General features: G+C 36.5%; 1 protein-coding gene across 4 annotated transcripts; it reads left to right on the top strand.

Moving 5' to 3' along the window:
• Positions 1–753: 753 nt before the first annotated feature.
• LOC132609529 (B3 domain-containing protein REM10-like) lies at positions 754–25,674 on the top strand. 4 transcript variants are annotated; one of them, XM_060323563.1, is made up of 9 exons: positions 754–894; positions 2,660–2,945; positions 15,896–16,065; positions 16,215–16,443; positions 17,378–17,547; positions 17,685–17,916; positions 24,221–24,390; positions 24,529–24,761; positions 25,297–25,674. In XM_060323563.1, the coding sequence occupies exons 1-8, from the start codon at positions 829–831 to the stop codon at positions 24,574–24,576; spliced, it is 1,371 nt and encodes a 456-aa protein (XP_060179546.1). In that variant the 5' UTR covers positions 754–828; the 3' UTR covers positions 24,577–24,761; positions 25,297–25,674. The 4 variants fall into 4 exon arrangements, with proteins under 4 accessions (XP_060179546.1, XP_060179544.1, XP_060179545.1 ...); XM_060323564.1 differs by lacking the exon at positions 754–894 and adding an exon at positions 13,152–15,679 and having other exon boundaries at positions 2,806–2,945; XM_060323561.1 differs by lacking the exons at positions 16,215–16,443; positions 17,378–17,547; positions 17,685–17,916; ... (1 more) ...; positions 24,529–24,761; positions 25,297–25,674 and adding an exon at positions 6,335–7,703 and having other exon boundaries at positions 15,896–16,033.

The raw sequence follows: 25,674 nt of genomic DNA, 5'->3' as shown, positions 1-25,674 counted from the left end.
TCTTTCTCAAAAAAGGCGAATGACAAAAATAGATTAGGAGATAATTAGAGAATTATATAGAGTATTTCAAAAATACAACATATATTATAGATAAAATAGTAAATAAAGACTTTATCAAGCGAAAATTCTTTATAAACTAAAAACTCAAAAGTTGAAAACACTAACTTATACTCCCTCCGTTTTAATATATTTATCTAGTTTTGACCTGACACGATGTTTAAAAAAATAAAAAAAACTCTTGAATCTTATGGTCTTAAATTAAAATATGTAGAATATATCAAAATATTTTTGGTCTTAAACATGACGTGTAAAAAATTAAAATTAAAAAATTGCCAAAAATAAAAAGTCATTCTTTTTAAAACAGACTAAAAAAAAAAGTAATACAAACATTTCGAAACAGAGAAAGTAACTTTTAACTAATTTTTGTTTATAAATACTCTTTTGTATCTATCATTAAGCCAGAAATACTTACTGATAACTTAGTTTGATTAGTCTCAGCTCGTACGGGGCTTTCCCTAATTTTAAAAAGAAAAACGTTACTCTGATATACTTTTCTTATTACTACTACTCTATCTTAAAAAGAATATATTTTTATATTTAAAAATAATTTAATTTAAAAATTTTCTTTTTATTCTTAATGAAATAATTTATAATTACGTAATTATTTTGAACTATAATTTTTTTTTCTTTTTTCTTAAAATCTTGTGTCTAATCAAATTAGGACAGCGAGAATAAATGTAGTCAAACACTTTAAATAGTACTTCTAGTAACTACCGCACAGGACCCCAAAAGAAAACTTGTAATCTTTGCTTCAAAAAATACAGCGCCATGAAAGTTGCTCCAAAGAATCCTCACTTCTTTAAACCTATTTTGCCTGGTTTCAAGCATCAAATTGTAAGTCTTTCATTATTTTCATGTAACATAAAAAAAAAAAAATAGTCCGGTGCACTAAGCTCCCGCTATGCGCGGGGTCCGGGTTGGCTATTGCAACCTCATATAACTGGAAATTATGGGATAAAGGGAAAGATTTTTTTTTTCTTTTTCAAAATCTATCATGTTAAAGCACTGATCAAGAAAAACAGAAATATCAAGGAAAGATTTTCCTTTTAATGGGGCTTACACTTAATATATAAGTCCATAATTGTATTCTTAAAAAAAGAAAAGATATTAGTAATATTCAAGTTATAATGTCAAGATTTTAAAGAAGTAGTGACTGGTATAATTTTGTGTATTAGGGATTCAAAGATTATTGATAATAGCTTCATTCAAGTTATAATATGTCAAGATTCTAGAAGTAGTAGTAATATGTAGAATTCTGTACTAGGGATTTAAATATTATTCATAATAGTTTCATTTAAGCTATATTTTCAAGAGTTTAAAAGAATTACTGTGAATTGTTGAAATTCTTTATTAGGGATTTAATGATTATTTGATTATAGCTTCAATCAGTACTTACATAGGCTCCTTCAAGCGTGATATATATACTACCTTCCTTTGTAACACAGTTCAGATTCCGAGAGTCAAACAGTTTAATTTTCACTGTGAATTCGGGCCTGGAATCTTCAAGTTTACATAGTTGGAAACTATCTACAAACCACTATAAGTCACAGTGATTGACAATTCAAAATATTTAAAAGATAGATGAAAAAATTACAATCAAAGAAAGACTTGTTTGAATTTCGAAATTGGAAAGGTGTCACATAAATTGGGACGGAGGAAGTACTATTAAACTCTTTATATTTTGTTTATTGAAATGTCTTTAACTACTTAATAGTAGTGTTTTAAAAGGCAGTTCTGGGACTCGCCTCGGGGCTCGCCCCGGGGCGGGGCACTAGCAAAATGCCCCAGGGCTCACGAGCGGGGCTTAATTCCTGCGAGGCCTACGCCCTAAGCGCCCGGTTGTACGCCCTAAACACGCCCAACGCTCGGGACTCGCCTAACAGTTCTTACACAATTATATGTTAAATTCCTTAATTAAAACCGTTGACCTTCATAATTCTTTAACAAATGATTGATACTTAATAATTTTTCATTTACCGAAATAAAAAGATTGGGTATAACTCAAATAACAAGTCGTAGTATTGCATATTTACTATATGAGAACATCGTGGGGGTGAATATCACTTAATATTTCTTTTAAGAATACATAACCGAATTGTGAATTTTCACTTGTCATTGGTCTTTTGTCCTATATATCAAAATTATCATATTTTATTATTTTTCTATTTGAAAATAATTTTATTTTTATTCATGAAGGAGTTACGTTTCAATTATAATACTGATAAAGTTGTTTATAGGGAGATACAATGAATAGTATGATAGTAATATTGTTTTAACAAATTGTGATTTTTTCATTGTTTGAAAGTTAAGATGTTAGAGTTGATTTGTATTTCATAATAGCTTTTATTTCATTGTATTGTTTATACTTGTAAGGTTATATATATATATATATATACTTTTCTTTTATTTTTTATGTAATTTTACCTATTTAAAAATATTTATTATAATTATATTATTTTATGAAATACAAAAAATTAAATACCCATGAGGCTTACGCCCTGTGCCTCGGGGCTTACGCCCCGCCGAGGCATATGTAAAATGCCCCACCTTACGCCTCTGCCTTTTTAAACACTGCTTAATAGTAATCATTATTTTGCAGAAAATCCCCATAGCTTTTTCCAAGTATTTGAATGGATGTAATCAAGAACATGCAATATTGAGAAGGGGAGGTAAGAAGTGGACAGTAAAAGTGAACGGACGGTTATTAGAAGAGGGTTGGGGAAATTTTGCAGAGGATCATGATTTACAGTTGGGAGATTGCTTGGTTTTCAGACATGAAGGAGAAATGGAGTTTGAAGTTTCCATCTTTGGTTCAAATAAGTGTGAGAGAGAGTATGAAGGAGAAGAGGAAATCAATCATACTTGCAAGAATTTCACATCACAAGGTTTGGTAATTTGGTCTCTATTTCAGCGCTCTTTTATTTTTATTTTTCAATTTTATAAACTCTACCTTATTTTATTTTGGGTATGAAGATTTTTAGCAAGAAGAAAAGGCTTCTTGTATTTCTGAATAATTATACAACCCATAAGAATGGGCACTTATACATGAGTTCTAAGACTAAATAAGGAAAGACAATATTACACAATCAATTCCTAGTCAATTACATTAATACAATATATTCCTATAATTAAGCTATCAATCTTAATCATCAATATCAAATCAACATCTTAATCTTAATCATTAATACCAAATCAACACCCCCCCCCCCCCCCCCCCTCAAGTTGGTGCAAAGATGTCGCACATGCCCAACTTGCAAACCAGTGTATGAAAAGTCCGTTTGTTGAGGCCTTTGGTAAACACATCAGCTAGTTGTTTTTCCGATGACACATGGAACAAAATCAAGACACCACCCGTGACTTTTTCTTTGATGAAGTTTCGATCAATTTCAACATGTTTTGTTCGGTCATGCTGGACTGGATATCGAGCTATACTGATTGTAGCCTTGTTGTCACAATACAAGGAAAGTTTCCTTTTTTTTCAGACAATCTCAATTTTTCTAGTATCTTTTGTAACCACAAAAGTTCACAAACACCCTGGGCCACAGTTCTATATTCTCCCTCTGCACTTGATCTAGCAACTACATTTTGCTTCTTGCTTCTCCAAGTGACCAAGTTTCCTCCTACGAGTGTACAGTAACCGGATGTAGACCTTCTGTCATCTAGAGATCCAGGCCAATCTGCATCTGTAAAGGCTTCTATTTGGAGGTGACCATGTCTGGAGTAAAGTAGACCTTTTCCTGGAGCAGACTTTAGATACCGGAAAATGTGAAAGACAGCTTGCATATGAGGATCTCGAGGATCATGCATAAACTGACTCACCAGGCTGACTGAATAGGCTATGTCTAGTCTAGTGTGAGAGAGATACATGAGTCTTCCAACCAGCCTGTGATATATCTCTTTATCAACTGACTTTCCAACTCCGCTTTGTAGTTTGTGATCGCTTTCAATGGGTGATTCTGCTAGTTTGCAACATGTCATACCTGTTTCTTTCAAGAGATCCAGAATATACTTTCTTTGAGAAATAAAGATTCCTCTTTTTGATTTAGCAACTTCAATTCCCAAGAAGTACTGCAGTTTTCCTAGATCCTTGATCTCAAATTCCTGTGCCAACAACTTCTTCAATCGGGTCATCTCCTCTTTGTCATCTCCTGTCATTACTATGTCATCAACATAAACTATGAGAAGAGTGAGTTTACCCTTGCGATGTCTTATAAAGAGGGTGTGATCCGCATTGCTTTGTTCGTAACCAAAGGAGACCATTGCTTTATAGAATCTGTCAAACCAAGCTCTGGGAGATTGCTTCAATCCGTACAAGGCTTTCTTCAGTCTGCATACCTTTCCTTGACTTTGTTCAGTACCAAAACCAGGAGGAATCTCCATGTACACCTCTTCTTCTAAGTCTCCATGAAGAAATGCATTCTTCACATCAAACTGTTGCAAGTCCCAGTCAAGATTAGCTGCACAAGACAAAAGAATTCTAATAGTGTTCATTTTTTGCAACAGGAGCAAATGTCTCTTGATAATTCACTCCATAAGTCTGAGTGAATCCTTTAGCCGCCAATCTTGCTTTGAATCTTTCAATGGAACCATCAGCGTTATGTTTTACAGTGAAGACCCATTTGCAACCAACCAACTTCTTGTCTGGTGGTGATGCGACAAGTTCCCAAGTCTCATTCTTTGATAAGGCCTTTATTTCATCATCATAGCTTGCTTCCATTTAGAATCTGCAAAAGCTTCCCTCCAATTCTGGGGAATAGACACAGAAGAAATAGACAAGGCAAAGGCTCTATAGGAGGGAGACAAAGAATTATAGGAAAAAAAGTTAGATAAAGGGTGTTTAGTGCAAGATCTGACTCCTTTCCTGTGAGCAATAGGCAAATCTAACTCATTAGGAAATATAGATAACTCCGGCTTCGGCAGGTTGCATGATGGCTTCTTCTGCTTTATTTCTCCTTGAGTAAGTTATAAAATCAGGCCTATCCAAACGCCCAACAATCTCCCCCCTGAATTCTTTCTCGAATTTCACTTTCCCTTGTGGCAGTAGTTTCAACAATCTCCCTCTGAATTCTTTCTCCAATTTGACTTTCCCTTGTGGCCGTAGTTTCAACAATGGAACTAGGAAAAATCATCTCTTCTAGGTGATGGTGTAATACTGAAATAGGGCTCGGATTCCCTAAAAGGTAACATCCATGCTGACAAAGAATCTCCTAGAAGAAGGGTGATAATATTTGTACCCTTTCTGTGTTGGAGAATACCCAATAAAGACACATTTAAGAGCTCTAGGTTCAAGTTTCCCAGAGTTCCTAGTGTGAACAAAGCAAACACACCCAAATATCTTTGGAGGAACAGTATAGTCATTTTTACCAAAGCTTCTAAAGGACACTGAAAATTAAGAGTTTTATGTGGCATTCTATTGATGAGGTAGACAGCTACTAGAATGGCATCCCCCCAGTAAGGCTTCGGCAGATTCATGGTAAACAAAAGGGATCTTGCTACTTCTACAAATGCCTATTTTTTCTTTCAGCAACTCCATTTTGTGCACTAGTATAAGGAAACTAGTTTGATGGATTATCCCAAAAGACTCCAAGTAAGCTCCAAAAGTTTTATCCATGTATTCTGTGCCATTGTCAGTTCGAAATATTTTTATCTTAGCCTCAAACTGAGTACAAATCATCTTATGAAATGACTGAAAACAGGAGAAAACTTCACTTTTGGCTTTTAACAGATATACCCATGTCATTGTAGTGCAACAATCGATAAAAATAACAAACCATCGACTACCAAAGAAAGTGTTTGAGTAGGACCCCAGATATCAGAATGTATAGTCGAAAAGGGAATTGTGCTTTTATTGTCACTCAAAGGATAAGAGTTTTTAGTGTGCTTGGCATATTCACATGCATCACAAGACAAAGATTCAAACTCAGTTCTAGAAAATAAACTAGGGTATAACTTTTTTAAAGCAAAAAAAGATGGGTGCCCCAACCGTCTATGCCACTGTATTATTTCTTGGTTGACATCCTTATTTCCTACAAAAAAGGCCTGACCAGAGTCTTGAGTTCCATCGATCAAATATAAGCCATCATGCAATCTACCACTGCCAATCTTCTTCCCTGTTTGAAGGTCTTGAAAAAGACAATAATCAGGAAAGAATCTGATAGTAGCTTCGCACAGACTTGCCCAAAAGCTTTCTGACCCATTTCTTTGGCCTAACTGCTTCATAATGCATTGCTTTAGATGCCCATATAAGTGTTTGACATGTTTACTCATTTTGTAGGTACTTTGAGCTTGAAAATGGCTTCGGTATCAAATGAAAATGTTCAAGAAAATGTCGACGAAGTGGTCGAAAATGAGTACTTTGACCAAGAAATATTCAAGTCGCCAAAATGTACCCGGTGGTTCAACAAAAATTTGGCGAAGAACATTACCCAGGAAAGAGGCATCATCTTGGATAATCTTGAAGCAAGATGGCCTGATTTCTATAGAAGGTTGATGACGAGTGGTTGGATGTGCTTTGCTGCGGAACCAATCAAAGCCAACTACACAATTGTCCGTGAATTTTATGCTAACGCAACTGAGAGCGACTTTGCCAATGACTTGGTCGTCACGGTCCGAGGCAAGCAAGTCCGATTTGATTCAGAGAGAATAAATGCATATTACAACCTTCCAAATGGGGACAATGATGTGCATAGGGAAAGGGGCAAAGAGTTGGGTACAGAATGGTTTGTAACAAATCTGCACGGGGGGAAAATGCCAAAGTGGATAGCCAACAATTTGAAGATTGAGTCCTCTGAGTTTACTGCTGAAGCCAGGACATGGCTTTCCATTTTGTGTGCTCGAGTCCTGCCGTCAAAGAACGAGACAGAGGTGACACTTGAGAGGGCCAGAATAATTTGTGCAGTTATGGATGGGTTGCCGGTTGATGTTGGCCAGTTCATTGTGCAAGAGATTCATGAGGTGGTCATGGAGAGAACCAAGAGCCTATTCTTTCCATCCTTGATCACATATCTATGCCAGCAAGATGGGGTAATAAAAAAGGATGGTGATAGGGAGAAGGGTCCTGAGAAGCCGATTCATCCGTTGAAGAAAAGAGCGGCAGGAAATGCACAGAAGAAAAGGAATATTGATGTGGCATCTCCATCATTTGGTCGGTTCCCTGACTCTACTGGTGAGACATCTGGTTCGACTGCAGCTGCAGAGCCCATGGAACCACTTCGAGATGGTGCCATGCCATTTAGATACATCTTCACTCAGGTCCATGATATGGACACACATATTCGCCAGCTTGTGGCTGGTCTCCCTTCGGGCCCAGTTGGAGAGGGCTTCTCTACACTTCCGTCTGGATCGAATGCTCTGACCTTATTGAGTGTTGTGCAGGAGCTGCAACACATCAAAGAAAGACTGAGAAAGATTGAGATGAGACAGAAGAAGCAAAGAGAGCATGAAAAGAAAAAGAGCAAGTTCCTAACAAATCTCATAAGCACACTGCGACAGTTCTGTGGAGCACAGGATGATGATGTAGACGAGCACGACTTTGTCCTATCCGAGCCTAGTAGCTCCAGCTCAGAGTGATGCACATGTCATAGCGATTAGCCTCTCCTGTTGTCAGCTAGTCTGATGCAGACTTCAGGGAGTCCCTCAAACAGGTTTATGTTTTGTTTTGATATTGTGCAGTGTTCTCACTGCAATGTTTTTAGTTGGAGGTGGCACGTAGTGGCACATTATATTTTGTTTATGCTTGATTTGTGCCCTTGCCGGGCTTTTATGTTATGTATGGATATTGTTGGGCTTGTTTTGTGATAATTGGTGTAGTTGTTGATTAGTCTCTTTTATTATTTTTATTTTTCTGTAGTAGTTTCTTTGTTAGTCTTGTAGTTTAGGTGTAGGTTCTCCGTTGAGCAAAATGTGGAAACTTGTGACTTGTTTGGTACTAATAGAGTAGTCTCTTGCATGTAAAGAGGGTGAAGGTTGGTGTTATGGAAAAGTCAAAAGAAATGACGGAAATTTGAAAGGAAAAAAATACAAAAAGGTTGCAGACTTTTTGTGCAAAAAAATATATCTGTGTGAAAAAGGAATTGGAAAACAACAAAAATATTAGAAATCAAGAAAATGGTTGCACAAAAAGAAGTTGGAATAATTGGGGAAACTAGTATGCAAAGGAAGGAGTGATGTTTTGAAATGAAGAGGAAAGTGGACAAAAGATATTGTGTATTGTTCAAGGAGGGCGTAGTCACTTGTATCCCAAATACTTAACCTACCCCTAAGCCTACATTACAAGCTTAAAAAGTCCATATATGATCTCCAATCGAATGTTCTTGAGTTAGTGATGAATGAAAATAAGGACAAGCTTATGGTGTGATATTTGTTAGCACTAGAATTTCTTTGTTGAGTGTGAGTGACTTTGTCCTCGTGTTGTTGTGAATATAGTGATTTTGAGACTTTCTTTCTTGCGAGGGCATATGGATTATGAAAGATTGGTGATGTTGACAAATTTCGAGTTGAGTCAAGTGAGCATATCTAGTAAGCTAGTGGTTGTGAGTCACTTATTGAGGCTTGAGTGTTGTTGCTCGATTGTTTTTGTTGATTTGGTATTAATGATTAAGATTGAGATGTTGATTTGATATTGATGATTAAGATTGATAGCTTAATTTTAGGAATATATTGTATTGATGTAAATGATTAGGAATTGATTGTGTAATATTGTCTTTCCTTATTTAGTCTTAGAACTCATGTATAAGTACCCATTCTTATGGATTGTATATTCATTCAGAAATACAAGAAGCCCTTTCTTCTTGCTAAAAATCTTAATGGTATCAGAGCCATTGCTGCCTTTTTTGAGGTGAGTTTCCTCCCTCGCAGCACTAGGGTTCCGTGTTTTATCAAAGAGGTTGAGTTTTTCTCTCTTTGTGGCTGTCCACGCAAAAAACTCCTCCCGTTCAGTTCGTTTCTGGATTATTTTTCTCTGTTGGGGTTGCTGGAACATTCTGAGCCTATCCCTATCAGTTTTGTTTTTTTCTGATCACCAGAATTAGGATTCCGGCGTGGCAGCCAACTTTCCGGCGATATTTTTCTGGATTTTTTTTCAGTTCTCGGGTCGTAGGCCTATTCTAACCCTTCCCATCCAGATAATATGGGTGACACTACTTCTGGAGAGACTTTGTCTCAAGATGAAGTTCAACATCTTCGCCGTCTTCTGAACAAACTTGACTCTTCTAGTGTTGCTAGCCCCAATTATGTGCAGTCAGGTATTGCTTTTAATGCTCAGCTTAATTGTTGGATTATTGATTCTGGTGCGAATAGACACATGACAGGCTCTTCTAAAGGCCTTCAAAATTACTCTCCTAGTCCCAAAGGGGATTATGTCAGAATAGCCAATGGCTCCCTAGCCCCTGTCTCTGGAACAGGTTCAATGTTTTGTACTCCTGATATTACCTTATCATCCATTCTTCATGTGCCTGATTTTCCTATTAACCTATCATCTGTTAGCGCTATCACCAAAGAACTAAACTGTAGTGTCAGATTCTTCCCTGATTATTGTGTTTTTGAAGACCTTCATACAGGGAAAAAGATTGGCAGTGGTAGATTGCATGATGGCTTATATTTGATCGATGGAACTCGAGACTCTAGTCAGGCCTTTTTTGTAGGAAATAAGGATGTCAACCGAGAAATAATACAGTGGCATAGACGGTTGGGACACCCATCTTTTTTTGCTTTAAAAAATTATATCCTGGTTTATTTTCTAGAACTGAGTTTGAATCTTTGTCTTGTGATGCATGTGAATATGCCAAGCACACTAAAAACTCTTATCCTCTGAGTGACAATAAAAGCACAATTCCCTTTTCGACTATTCATTCTGATGTCTGGGGTCCTACTCAAACACTTTCTTTGTCTGGTAGTCGATGGTTTGTTACTTTTATCGATTGTTGCACTAGAATGACATGGGTATATCTGTTAAAAGCCAAAAGTAAAGTTTTCTCCTGTTTTAAGTCATTTCATAAGATGATTTGTACTCAGTTTGAGGCTAAGATAAAGATATTTCGAACTGACAATGACACAAAATACATGGATAAAACTTTTGGAGCTTACTTGGAGTCTTTTGGGATAATCCATCAAACTAGTTGTCCTTATACTAGTGCACAAAATGGGGTTGCTGAAAGAAAAAATAGGCATTTGTTCGAAGTAGCAAGATCCCTTTTGTTTACTATGAATCTGCCGAAGCCTTACTGGGGGGATGCCATTCTAGTAGCTGCCTACCTTATCAATAGAATGCCACTTAAAACTCTTAATTTCTGGAGTCCTTTAGAAGCTTTAAAGGGTAAAAATGACTATACTGTTCCTCCAAAGATATTTGGGTGTGTTTGCTTTGTTCACGCTAGGAACTCTGGGAAACTTGAACCTAGAGCTCTTAAATGTGTTTTTATTGGGTATTCTCCAACACAGAAAGGGTACAAATGTAATCACCCTCCTTCTAGGAGATTCTTTGTCAGTATGGATGTTACCTTTTGGGAATCTGAGCCCTATTTCAGTATTACACCATCACCTCTTCAGGGGGAGAATTATAAGGAAGAAGAGATGGTTTTTCCTAGTTCTATTGTTGAAACTACTGGCACAAGGGAAAGTGAAATTGGAGAAAGAATTCAGGGGGAGACTATTGAAACTACTGCCATAAGAGTAAGTGAAAGAATTCAGGGGGAGACTGTTGGGCGTTTGGATAGGCCTGATTTGATTACTTACTCAAGGAGAAATAGAGCAGAAGAAGCCATCATGCAACCTGCCGAAGCCGAACCTTCTTCTTCTGGTGAGTTATCTATACTTCCTAATGAGTTAGATTTGCCTATTGCTCACAGGAAAGGAGTCAGATCTTGCACTAAACACCCTTTATCCAACTTCGTTTCCTATAATTCTTTATCTCCCTCCTATAGAGCCTTTGCCATGTCTATTTCTTTTGTGTCTATTCCCTAGAATTGGAGGGAAGATTTTGCAGATTCTAAGTGGAAGCAAGCTATGATGGAAGAAATGAAGGCTTTATCAAAGAATGAGACTTGGGAACTTGTCGCATCACCACCAGACAAGAAGTTGGTTGGTTGCAAATGGGTCTTCACTGTAAAACATAAAGCTGATGGTTCCATTGAAAGGTTCAAAGCAAGATTGGTGGCTAAAGGATTCACTCAGACTTTTGGAGTGGATTATCAAGAGACATTTGCTCCTGTTGCAAAAATGAATACTGATAGAAGAACAAAAATGAATACTATTAGAATTCTTCTATCTTGTGCAGCTAATCTTGACTGGGACTTGCAACAGTTTGATGTGAAGAATGCATTTCTTCATGGAGACTTAGAAGAAGAGGTGTACATGGAGATTCCTCCTGGTTTTGGTACTGAACAAAGTCAAGGAAAGGTATGCAGACTGAAGAAAGCCTTGTACGGATTGAAGCAATCTCCTAGAGCTTGGTTTGACAGATTCTATAAAGCAATGATCTCCTTTGGTTACCAACAAAGCAATGCGGATCACACCCTCTTTATACGACATTTAAAGGGTAAACTCACTCTTCTCATAGTTTATGTTGATGACATAGTAATGACAGGAGATGACAAAGAGGAGATGACCCGATTGAAGAAGTTGTTGGCACAGGAATTTGAGATCAAGGATCTAGGAAAATTGCAGTACTTCTTGGGAATTGATGTTGCTAGATCAAAAAGAGGAATCTTTATTTCTCAAAGAAAGTATATTCTGGATCTCTTGAAAGAAACAGGTATGACAGGTTGCAAACCAGCAGAATCACCCATTGAAAGCAATCACAAACTACAAAGCGGAGTTGGAAAGTCAGTTGATAAAGAGAGATATCAGAGGCTGGTTGGAAGACTCATTTATCTCTCTCACACTAGACCAGACATAGCCTATTCAGTCAGCCTAGTGAGTCAGTTTATGCATGATCCTCGAGATCCTCATATGCAAGCTGTCTTTCACATTTTGCGGTATCTGAAGTCTGCTCCAGGAAAAGGTCTACTTTACTCCAGACATGGTCACCTCCAAATAGAAGCCTTTACCGATGCAGATTGGGCTGGATCTTTAGATGACAGAAGGTCTACATCCGGTTACTGTACACTCGTAGGAGGAAACTTGGTCACTTGGAGAAGCAAGAAGCAAAATGTAGTTGCTAGATCAAGTGCGGAGGCAGAATATACAGCTATGGCCCAGGGTGTTTGTGAACTTTTGTGGTTACAAAAGTTACTAGAAGAATTGAGATTGTCTGAAAAAAGGAAACTTTCCTTGTATTGTGACAACAAGGCTGCAATCAATATAGCTCGAAATCCAGTCCAGCATGACCGAACAAAGCACGTTAAAATTGATCGACACTTCATCAAAGAAAAAGTCACGGGTGGTGTCTTGAGTTTATTCCACGTGTCATTAGAAAAACAACTAGCTGATGTGTTTACTAAAGGCCTCAACAAACGGACTTTTCATACACTGGTTTGCAAGTTGGGCATGTGCGACATCTTTGCACCAACTTGAGGGGGAGTGTTGATTTGGTATTAATGATTAAGATTGAGATGTTGATTTGATATTGATGATTAAGATTGATAGCTTAATTTTAGGAATATATTGTATTGATGTAAATGATTAGGAATTGATTGTGTAATATTGTCTTTCCTTATTTAGTCTTAGAACTCATGTATAAGTACCCATTCTTATGGATTGTATATTCATTTAGAAATACAAGAAGCCCTTTCTTCTTGCTAAAAATCTTCAGTTTTGAACCTCCATTGCATTCTTGATATTGTATTTTGAAATGAGAGAGTTATTTGGTTAAAGGTCACATGCTTGTAGCCTAATTGTTGGTACTAACCAAAGCCATGAGAGTTGTGCTTAGTTGAAGAATGTGCTTTGAAAATGATAGTAGTACTACCTAAGCTTGTATTGATGGATCCTCATTGAGATTTTGGTTTTGATTTGCTTGAGGACAAGCAAAGACTTTAAGTTGGGGGTATTGATAAGTGGCGAATTTACCACTTATTATAGCCTTTTTGCTTTGGTTTTTGTGTCCTTTATCTATGATATGAGGCTATGATTGGTGTGTATTGCTACAATTTCAGGCGCATCGAGTCATGAAGAGAATTGGGATCAAACCAAGTGAAAACGAGGCAAAAAGAGCTGAAACGAAGAACTGGAATTTCTGCCCAGTGAAATACCCTTCGCGATCGCGATGTGGACTCGCGCAATTGCGATGGCACGCTTGTCATACTTTACACGATCGCATGGGACCTGCCTGCGATCGCGATGAAGTAATTCTGGGCAAATTCGGGCAGTTTAGGAATTTCACGATTTTGTTATCCCAAACCAAATAAAACTCGACCACAGCTCGTTGGAGAGACATCTTTGGCAGAAAACACATTTTTGGAGGCTAGGGTTTTTACACCACACTTTGGGGTTGAAGATTTGAAGATTTGGGTTGAGAACTTTCTTAAACTTTTCTCTATTTCTTTGATTCCTTGCTTTGTAATGAATATTTAAGTGTGTAGTACTTATTTTCTTCACTTGAATCTTGCTTGTGGAAATATTCTATGATTAAAGTGTTGGATGAAACTCTTGTTTTACTTATCTATTGAATGATTTTTATTGCTAATGAAGTGAGTTAATGTTGTTTTAATTAATCTTGTTCTTTAATGTTTCTTAAGGAATTAGCCAACCCTAAGACCCGCCCATTTACTTCGATTTGAGCTCGGAAGAGGAAAATTGAGGTTGAGAAATATTAATTAACAAATTTGGGGCTTTAAAACCCATCTAATAACTTGAGCTAGGAATAGGATAGTTACTTGAGATTATATTGATTGTGCTTGATATCACACTCTAAGACTTGGAAAAGCTTAGAGTGAAATTCATTGAATTGGTTGGAAGACTTTCAATGAGATTTTATAAATCATTATCTAATTAGCATAAACTCACTCTTAGTTGTAAAATCGTGAAATACATTGGATCGTTACTTGAGCGTAATTTCCTTTGTATCCATACTTGTGGCCATTGATCATTTTACCCGCTTTCTAGTTAGTTTTATCTTTGTTAGTTGTTAAACCAAAAATCAAATATTAAAAAAGTGTTTGGCTTAGCTTAGTTGGTGATAATTCCTTACTTATTTAAATTGCCTTTATATTGTTCCTTGTGGATTCGACCCCGACTCATAATTGGATGAATTATATTGCGACGACCGTGTACACTTTCTCTTTGAGGAGTAGATTTGGACGTTATTAACATGGAAAAGGCATACGGCAAAGTTCCAAGGGAGATTCTATGACGATGCTTGGAGGCTAGAGGTAGGGCTATCAAGGACATGTATGATGGAGCCAAGATCAGGGTAAAGACAGTGAGAGGTGATTCAGAGCACTTTCGATGGTGATGGGGTTATATCAGGGACCAGCTCTTAGCCCTTTCCTATTTGCCTTAGTGATGGATGGACTGATGCGGCAAATTCAAGGTGAGGTGTCATGGTGTATGTTATTCACAGATGACATAGTTTTGATTGACGAGACTCCCGGTGGAGTTAACGCTAAGCTGGAGGTTTGGAGACGGACTCTGGAGTCTAAAGGGCTCAGATTGAGTACGACCAAGGCAGAGTACATGAAGTGCAAGTTCAGTAACGTAACGCATGAGGCTGGCATGGAAGTGAGGCTTGGTAACCAGGCCATTCAACAAAAAGGAAGTTTCAAGTATCTTGGGTCTATTATCCAAAGAAATGGAGAGACTAACGATGATGTCACACATCGTATTGGGGCAGGGTGGATGAAATAGAGGCTTGCATATGGGGTTTTGTGAGATAAGAAGGTGCCCCCAAAATTTAAAGGCAAGTTCTACAGGGTGGTGGTTAGACTGATGCTGTTGTATAGGCGGAGTGTTAGCCAGTCAAGAACACTCACGTTCTGAAGATGAAAGTTGCGGAAATGAGGATGTTACGATGGATGTGTGGGCATACTAGGAGAGATAGGATTAGAAATGAAGAGATACAGGACAAGGTGGGAGTGACGTCAGTGGAAGATATGATGCGGGAAGTGAGTCTCAGATGATTCAGGCATGTGCAGAGGAGATGCACGGATGCCCCCAATGCGGAGGTGTGAGATGTTGGCTATGGACGGTTTTCTAAGAGGCAGAGGTAGGCTGAAGAAGTATTGGGGATAGGTGATTAGACAGGACATGGTGCAGGTCCAGCTTACCAAGGACATGACCTTAGATAAGAGGTTATGGAGGACGCGGATTAGGGTAGAAAGTTAGTGAGTAGTCGAGTGCTATCCTTTCATACTAGTAACCTTAGTATTATTCTTGTAGTTCCTTGTCCTTTGATTTCTGTTACGTGTATTATCTGTTGTTCCTTGTTCTTCAATTAATGAATTATTTTGTGGTAGTTACGGCCTTTTTTTTTTTTTTTTTTCCAGTCAGCTTTATGAAGCTCCGTAGTATTTTGCCATTGATTATATTATGTATACATCTTTAAATTGCTTGTTCTTGTGCCGAGGGTCTACCGGAAACAACCTCTCTACCTCCCAAGTTAGGTGTAAGGTCTGCGTACAATCTACCCTCCCCAGACCCCACTTTGTGGGATTTCACTGGGTATGTTGTTGTTGGAGATTTTACGGCAAGTTTCTCATCTGATTCCTTCTCTTAAATTTCATCCATCTTCCACTTTTTATCAATTTCTTTCTTTAAATCATAATATGATGAAATGATAGTATTACTTTTCTTTATGCGATCCGTCCAGTTATTTTTGTCTCCTTTAACTGCTTCTATCCTCATAATTTTAAATTCGTCTTTTGTCTCAGTTCTGACATTGTTGTTTCAATTTAAAAACTAGATTTGAGAGCAAACGCATCACTTCAGCCCGAAGGAAAGAAGCCTAATTTGGATGCTAAAAGTGTTTCAGCCCGAAGGAAAGAAGCAAATATACCTGCTTCAACATCTGCTAATGCTAACAGTCAATTTGTTTCTAGTATTAGGGCTTATTCCATCAGCAGACCTTATTTTGTAAGTAATTTGAATTAACTTTAATTTTTCTGTTTTTATTTAATTTAAAGTCATTTGAGTTAAGCCCTTAATATTTAAGAATACAGTAGTACATTCTCTTTTTTGTGATAACACAGCATTGATTTACATGTTTGGATAAACTTGCGCAGCATCTTCCATTGGCTTTTGCAAGATCAAATGGCTTGATGGGACGTTGTGAGATGATTCTCAGAGATGAGAAACGGAGATCATGGTCAGTGCAGATAGGACCAGTGGGACCTCAGTTTGCAATTACCAGGGGATGGCGACAGTTCAGAGAAGCAAATGGTGTCCAATTAGGAGATACTTATAAGTTTGAACTCATTGACAATGGAATGTTACCTATAGCGTATTTCCATTGTGAGTATATGTTTAATTCCCTTTATTTCCATTATGTTCCTCCACCTTTTACATGTTTCATTTTCTTATTCTTTGCCACCTAAGGCTATTAGAAAGTGGTAGACGTGGAATAGTGATGGTATCATGCTAGTGAGATTCTTGAATATAGTTGTTAACCAGGATTATTTCATCATGATTTTACCCCCTTGAAAGATTTTCAAGATCAATCTCCAGTGAGAAATACTTGTGTGAAACAATCTCTTTTGTTACTCATCACTACCATTGCCATTGGCAGTTGAATCAGTTCTTTCATAATTCTTTTTGATCTCTTTCTTTTATCCCCTCGGTATTTATTTTCTTTTGGAATTATGAAGATAACAATTTTGTTTTGCTTTATTAATTCTTTTGGTTTTAAATCATCTTCATTTTCCGGTTGGCATTGTTGTTTCATGAACTTCGTACACTTCAAAGTAGTTTCACTATACAAAAAAGCTGCATATAGTAGGAATGACAGCCTTCATGACAGTTCTATAATGTTGAACTACTAATAAGTTCTTTTGTTCGTGAAGTATTCTTTTCAAATCTTTGACATGACATTTTGTGTAATTAACAAATGCTACTTTTCGAGGGGTGTGTTGCCTTATTTTAAGATTTTTAAGTGGAGAAGAGTAGAACGGCGGGCCATTATCCACCTAGTTTCGAACCGTGCACTGCTGGCCGCCGGAGATTTCTCAGTCATACAAAAGAAGAAAACAATCTCAAGATTTTTGGGCTCTTTACTACCATCAAGAGTGTATTAGCCCTTCCGAAATTCCATCATCTTTTCTCCCCTTGAGCATTATTTTCTTTCTGAGTTGTGACAATAACAACTCTTTACTACTTCAACTTGCTACTTTTGGTTTTAAATTCATCTTCAGTTTCAGTTCTGACATTTTTGTTTCAATTTAAAAACTAGATTTGAGAGCAAATGCATCACTTCAGCGCGAAGGAAAGAAGCCTAATTTGGATGCTAAAAGAGTTTCAGCCCGAAGGAAAGAAGCAAATGCATCTGCTTCGATATTTGCTAATGCTAAGCGCCAATTTATTTCTACTATTAAGCCTTATTCCATCAGCAGAAATATTCTCGTAAGTAATTTGAATTAACTTTAGATAAGCCCTTAATGGTTAAGATCTTCAGTATTAGTTTCTCTTTCTTTCTTTCTTTTTTTTTTTTTTGGGTGATAACGCGGCATTGATCTGCATATTTTGATAAACTTGAGCAGTATCTTCCATCAGCTTTTGCAAAATTAAATGGCTTGGTGAATAGACGTTGTGAGATGATTCTCAGAGATGAGAAACATAAATCATGGTCAGTGCAGCTAGTACCAATGGTACATCACATTACAATTACCAGGGGATGGCGACAGTTCAGAGAAGCAAATGATGTCCAAGTAGGAGATACCTATAAGTTTGAACTCATCGACAATGGCAAATCACCTATAGCATATTTCCATAGTGAGTATATGTTTACTTCCCTTTCTTTTCACTGCCTTCCTCCAACTTATACATGTTCCAATTTTTTTTTTTTTGGTTACTGGATAGATAATATATATAAAAACCTAAATTGTTGAAATTACACATTAGGGTAAAGGTGTTAACCGGTTCCAACCGGTAACCGGTTAGTTAACCGGTCGGTTCCGGTTAAAAAACCGGAACCGCTTAACCGGTTCCGGTTTACCGGTTTTAAACTCCAAACCGGAACCGGTCCGGTTTGGAGTGCTTAAAATCTTTTTTTTTTTTGTTTTTTGTATTATATATATATATATATATATATATATTATAGTATTTATTTGTATATTGTAGGTATATTTACATATGTTATACAACTTTATAATTAAAGTTTAAATATTTACTGACTAACAGCCTAACAGCAAGTCAGCAATACAGAATAGTGCTTTTCGTATACATATATATGTATAACTTACATATACTTATATATATGTATAACTTAATATATATACTATATATATGTATATATAACTTAATATATATACTATATATATGTACTATATACTATATATACTTACTTATATACTATATATACTATATATACTTATATACTATATATACTATTTTTTCTATATATACTATATATACTTATATATGTTTAAGTATACTATATAACTTAATATACTTATAAGTATATTCTTAGTATATTTTAGGTATATTCCTAACTTAATAAAAGTAAAAATATGAACACAAGTAAATAGAAGAAAGCTCAATGAGCCATATATTTTATTCATTCTTGGATAACATTTATTTGCAAGTTGTATTTTTTTTTAACTTGCAAATAATACATGAGTTGTACAAAAATAGTAGAATAATAAAATCACCAATTTTGAACCATTTCGTTAATTTCCCCCACATCATATTCGGTCATGGAAATATCTTCAAAGTCTTCCATTTGGTCCGATCCACTAGCTATCAAATCTTCAATTTCTTCCTCTTCGCCTTCCTCCGCTTCTGAGTTTTGGTTGCGTCGCTCCGATCTAATCCAATCTCGAATGCACACTAGTACTTGCAAGCTAAAGCCGGATAATGAATGTCTATGGTCTCCAATTTGCTGTCTTCCTTGGCTAAATGCGCTCTCCGAAGCCACGGTTGATACTTGAACCGTAAGGATATCTCGAGCCATTCTTGAAAGTACCGGATAGCTTGCCTTGTACTTCGTCCACCATGCTAAGACGTCCACCTCATCCAGTTGGTTGATATCCACATTTGGCTGCATCAAATAAAAGTTATATTCATCAAAGTTTGCAGTAGAAGAAGAAGTTGGTTGTGAATGTAAAACTTTTAAACCCGACAAGCCCTTTTTGCTACTCTGAGAAGTAGTAGGGCGTGGAGCAACGGGTGTAACACGTTCTTCCAAACTAGAATAATGAGTAAAAACTCTTCTAAACTCATCATCAATAGCGAGATCGGCTTCAGCTAAAGATGGTTGAACTCCCTCTTCAATTTCTAAAAATGTATAAATTTGACTAACCAAATTTTTAGTATAAGACACTTTTAAACAAGGATTTAAAAGGGAACCCAATATAAATAAAGTTGGGATGGGAAAAAAATACTTCTTAAATTTGATTATCATTTCAAAAATAGCCACTTGATAATCGGGTTTATATTTATACTCTTGTAAAACTCTAGCTATTTCCGCTAAGTAGGCTAAAATTCCGGTTACCGTGGGATAGAATTGTCTAGAAAAAGCAAGAGTTGCATTATAAAAATTTTCTAAGAGTTCAATACATTCTTTAACATCTTCCCAATGCCTAAAGGTTAACCAATCCTTACTATCAGTATTATATTTGTTGTGAACTTGTTGTATGAGAATCCTATACTCATATGCTTGTTGTAGCATAATGTAAGTGTAGTTCCACCTAGTCTCAATTTCTACTTGAATTTTCCTAGGTATAAGGTTATTTTCCACACAAGCATTCTTAAAATCTCTAATTCTTCCCCTATTAGCATTACAAAAAAGAAATGCAACAGCATTTCTAACTTTTTGAACAGAATCATCAAAATGCACAAGACCATCTTTAACAATTAAATTTAAAATGTGACAACTACATCTTACATGAAAAATATTTCTTAAAGGAGGGTTTATTTCTCTTTTTAAAAGACCAATTGCCTTTGTATTATTAGAAGCATTATCTAAAGCAATACAAAGTGTTTTTCTATAAATGTTAAAAAATCTCATTATAGTAGACATTGAATCGGCTAAAAAATTTCCATCGTGACGACCTTTTCCTTCGTCATATAAAAAAGTTATAATTCTTTTTTGCATAACCCAGTTGTCATCAACCCAATGACATGTAATAGCAAAAAAATCTAAATGGTTAATACTAAGACCCAAATCAGCGGTAAGACAAACATTACAATTTAAAGAATTAAATACATGGCGCAAATAAAATCTATATTTTTTAAACAAATCTATAACATCGGCTCTACAAGTACTTCTAGGAATACCCTCAAATAACGGGTTATAACAACGTTGAATGTAAGTAACAAACCCCAAACCCGAGGGAAAGGAAAATGGTAAACAATCATAAGCTACCATTTTAGCTATTTCTACGCGTTCTTTTTTCTTGTCATACTTAAAATTTCTACCGGTTCGTGGGTCTATCGTCATTTGAATCCCCCCCACATTTGAACCCGTTTGTTCTCCCCAAATATCCATATGTTTGGTTCTCATATGACTATTTAGTGTACCCGTTCCACCATCCTTACCAGTTCCTTGCTTAAAACTAAATACTTGTCCACATAGGGTACACGTAGCTGTTTGGTTTTCCCTATTCTTAGTCATAAATTTCCAAACTTTAGCTGTTGGCTTACGAGTTCTAGGCGGTTTGTCTTGTGCATGTGATTGTGCAGGACATGTATCTCCTATGGGATTTTCGGGGGGTTGTGTTTCATCATCATCATCTAAGTCTTCATTAAAAGTGTCGGTAAAATGTTGTTGCATTGCCTCATGACCTAAAAGTGGATTATTTCCACCAACATCAATACCTAAATTAGGTGTTTCTTCCACAAATGTTTCCTCATTGAGCGCACCCCTAACAGTACGACTACTACTACCGGCACCACGTCTTAATCTCTTTGACATTATTAAATAGAATTAATTTAAATCACAATCAAATAAATCACAAGAAAATAAATTACAACAAATTAAATTGCGTAAATTAAATTGCGAAAAATAAATTGCTAGAATTAAATTGCGAAAAATAAAGATAGAGTTGGAACGAAGGTACCAAATTGCCGGATTAATTTCCAACAAAGTGAAGGCGGCTAGAATTGCAAATCCACCAAAGCTAATTCGGATTGTTGCAAAATCACCAACTCCACCAACAATATTATAATTCCAAAATTAATAATTGAAAGTTGAAACTATAATAAGACTTTGTGGCTAATTATTGCAAAGAAACTATAATTGAGAGATTGAAATTTGAGAGAAAGATGAAGAAGAGTGAATTGATGTGAATTAAAATGAAAATGAAGAAGGGTTTATATAGGGGTGGGGATAGGTTAAAGTGTTAAAAAAAAAAATTTGGGGGCCAAAAATTAAAAAACTGACCGTTTGGCAACGGCCATTTTTGCAAATGGACCGTTGCCAACGGTCCATTAAGGCCCAACGGCTCTTTCCTTTTTTTTTTTTTTTTTTAATTTTCACTGGTTAAACCGGTCCGGTTCCGGTTTCCAAAATATTGGAACCGGACCGGTAAACAATTACACGGTTAACCGGAACCGGTTCTACCGGTTCCGGTTTAACCGATTCGGTTACCGGTTAAAACCGGTTAGCCCGAACCGGTTGCCACCTTTACATTAGGGGGAGCATTGTTCCCGTCAGAGAAAGAAGATGTGTCCCTGCACATTCAAATTAGATATTTTTACAAAACTTCCAAAAACGTTCCTAGGATGTCTGCTCAGACTGCATTAGCGGCAAATAGCAGAGGAACTACCAAAATTCATGCCCTTCCAAAAAAAAAAAAAAAAAAAACTTTCTTTCTTGCGTCCTCTTTGACCAGTAGGTCAACAACTTGGTTCTGCTCCCGGAAAGTATGGTTGATTCTGGACTCCCCAATGCTTGTATCACCAACTTGCATTCATTAATTAAAGGTTTATAAGTACCATGTCCTTCATTTACCATCCTTATTGCTTTGGATGAGTCAGTAGCCACTTTCAAAGGAGTTAGGTTGTTTTCACGAGCAATTTTTAATCCCTGTACGTGGCCAGAAGCTCTGTGAGAGTGTTAGTAGCATGTGGGAAGCATTTCATGAAGCCAACAATCCAATCCCCATTACTATTTCTTATGACCCCTCCTATGCCTCCTGTCCCAGGATTTCCTAAGCATGCCCCATCAGTTTTTAGCTTATGCATGTCCCTCTCATGGGGCTCCCATTTGACATGTATGAGGGGATTGGCTGATGTTCCTGTCATCTTTGCAAGTTAGGAGGTTGTACTCAGCAGCCTTAGCAATAGTGTTGCTAAGGAAAATGGGGTCCCTCTTTTTGTTGAATAGATTATTGTTCCTGGCTAACCAGATGTGCCAAAAACAGAAAGGAATGAGGTCGTCCCAAAGGAGAAGATTGTTGTAGGGGGCATTCTGGATTTCTTTCCATGTGCTGTCCCAGTTATGGTTATTATAGATCAGGTTGGGCCTTAGATCTTGGTCAGAGCTAGGAGTGGCAAATGGGCTGGTCGAGTCGGATATGGGCGGGTCAAAATGGGTTAAACAAAAACTCATCTGGTCTGAGTTCTTAGCAAATAAACAATCAAAGAATATGTGGTTCACATTCTCAGGGCTGTTGGGGATGGTGATGCTAATAGAGTTAAGGTAGGAGCTTGTGGCAAGTCTGTCATGATTCATCACCCAAAAAAAAGAACTTTATTTTATTGGGGTACTTAAGACCCCAGATCTAGTAGAAATTCCTATTGGTGTTCAGGAGAGTCAATATGATTAATAAAGAGTTGTTAGGCAGATTTGGTAGAGAATTTTCCATTTCCACTGAGAGTCCAGGCTAAAGTATCCTCAGAATTGGTACCATAGTATTGTGCCACATACTGCAAGTGCTAGTGAGATTCTTGAAAATGTTACGTAACTCTATTGAAAGGTTTCAATAGTCAGGATGTATCACTTTAGAAAAATTTCCGAACGAAAAAATCTACCTTAGATTTCAATGTTTATGTAGTGTGCACGGAATAAATTGTGTCAAGTTTAGGGGTTCCTTCTTGAAAAGGTTTTTTAACTCTATTGAAAGTTTTTAATAGTCAGGATATATTGCTTTAGGAAATTTCCAAACGAAAAAATTTACCTTAGATTTTGTATAATACCAGGATAAAAACCACAGTTTTAACAGTTAACCAGGATCATTTCATTGTGATCTCCAGTGAGAAATGCTCTTCTGAAACAGTCTTTTTTGTTACTCATCACTACCATTAGAGTTCAATTAGTCCTTCCATAATTCTTCTTTGATCTCTTTCGTTTATCCCCTTGATATTTATTTTCTTTTTTGAATTATGATGATAACAATTCTGTTTCGCTTCTGTAATGTTCTTTTGGTGTAAATCATCTCCATTTTTCTGTTCTTGGCGTTGTTTCATTCTACTGTTATGAACCTTATGTCATCAGCAGCTCTGTTTTGGCAAGTAGTTAGAATTAATTTTAGTTAAGATCTTTACTGGAAGTACAAGAGAATTTGAAATTGGTAGATTTATGAACTTCATGGACTGAAAATTAGTTTTACTATACAAAATAGTAACTAAAAAATTGGTAGATTCATGAACTTCGTTGGCTTAATAAGTAGCATTTTGTGTACCTAACAAATGCTACTTCACGAGGGGTGTTTTTGCGTTATCTTTGATTAATCAGGGTAAATACACAGTTGTTAACGAGGTTTCTTTCCTTATGGTCTTTTTCCCTCCAAATTTTCAAATCAATCTGCAGTGATAAATGCTTCTGTAAAACAATCTCAAGATTTTTAAGTGGAGAAGGGTAGAGGGACGGGCCATTAACCACCCAGTTTCGAACCGTGCACCCTGGTCCTTGGAGATTTCTCTGTCATAAAAAGTAATCTCAAGATTTTTGGGCTCTTTACTACTATCAAGAGTGAATTAGCCCTTCCAAAATTCCGTTATCTCTTCTCCACTTGAACATTATTTTCTTTCTGAGTTGTGACAATAACAACTCTTTACTACTTCAACTGGCTACTTTTGGTTTGAAATTTGTCTTTAGTTTCAGTTCTGACATTGTTGTTTCAATTTAAATTAGATTTGAGAGCAAATGCATCACTTCAGCTCGAAGGAAAGAAGCCTAATTTGGATGCTAAAAGAGTTTCAGCCCGAAGAAAAGAAGCAAATGCATCTGCTTTGATAATTGCTAATGCTAACCGCCAATTTATTTCTACTATTAAGCCTTATTACATCAGCAGAAATGTTCTCGTAAGTAATTTGAATTAACTTTAGATAAGCCCTTAATTCTTAAGATCTTCAGTATCAGTTTCTCTCTTTCTTTTTTTTTCTTCTTTTTTTCGTGTGATAACGCGACATTGATCTACATATGGTGATAAACTTGAGCAGTATCTTCCATCGCCTTTTGCAAAATCAAATGGCGTGATGAATAGATGATGTCAGATGATTCTCAGAGATGAGAAACAGAGATCATGGCCGGTGCAGCCAGGAACAATGGGACATCACTTTGCAATTACCAAGGGTTGGCAACAGTTCAGAGAAGCAAACGGTGTCAAAGTAGGAGATACTTATAAGTTTGAACTCATCGACAATGGAACATTTTCCTATAGCATATTCTCATTGTGAGTATATATTTACTTCCCTTTCTTTTCATTACCTTCCTCCAACTTATACGAGTTTTATTTTTCTTCTTCTTTTGCACTTAGACTAATAGAAATGGTAGCAGTTGTGGAACCATAAACAAATCCATCTATATTAGTGATGGTATCATACTATTGTGCGATGCCACATACTGCAAGCGCTAGTGAGATTCTTGAAAATGTTGTGTAACTCTATTGGAAGGTTTTACTAGTTAGATGTATCACTTTAGGAAATTTTCTGAACAAAAGAATCTACCGTAGATTTCAATGATTATGTAGTATGCACCGAATAAAACGCGTCAAGTTTAGGGGGGTTTCGAGGTATTCTGCCTTCTTGAAAATGTTATGCAACTCTATTGAAAGGTTTTAATAGTCAATATGTATCGCTTTAGGAAATTTTCTGAATGAAAAAATCTACCTTAGATTCAATGATTATGTAGCGGTTTTGTACAATCGAGTCTGCAAGATTAAGATTCACAACAAAGAGAGGTTTGGATTGTTTTAACAAAATTTACAGGTAAATATTCTGGGAAGGATGGCAAGCTTCAGAGAAGCCATTGGCAAGGCAAAGCTGCTGTTGGTGATCTGCAAGAGAACGAGCATAGAAGACTAATGTTTTTCCTTACACAAGTAGCCTGTCGGATTCATTATTTACTTTTCCTAGTAAATAATGAATACACGATTGTACACATATTGTATAGAATATACACGAATCACGATTATGCACATATTACACATTTGTCGTCTTTCTTTAGTTTAACTGTTGAGTGTGTGATTATTTTTTTATTTTTTTAAATCTAGTATATGTTGCCCGATAGCTCATACAAAAAAATGTACCTTGGTTTTAGTTGAAGTGTATCATAAAGATTTACTTACAATATTATCTTACAAGTGA

Source organism: Lycium barbarum, chromosome 9 (genome assembly GCF_019175385.1).
Source record: "Lycium barbarum isolate Lr01 chromosome 9, ASM1917538v2, whole genome shotgun sequence".
Classification (NCBI taxonomy): Eukaryota; Viridiplantae; Streptophyta; class Magnoliopsida; order Solanales; family Solanaceae; genus Lycium; species Lycium barbarum.
Note: the sequence above shows the minus strand (reverse complement) of the source record. Positions and strands in the feature narration are given on the sequence as shown.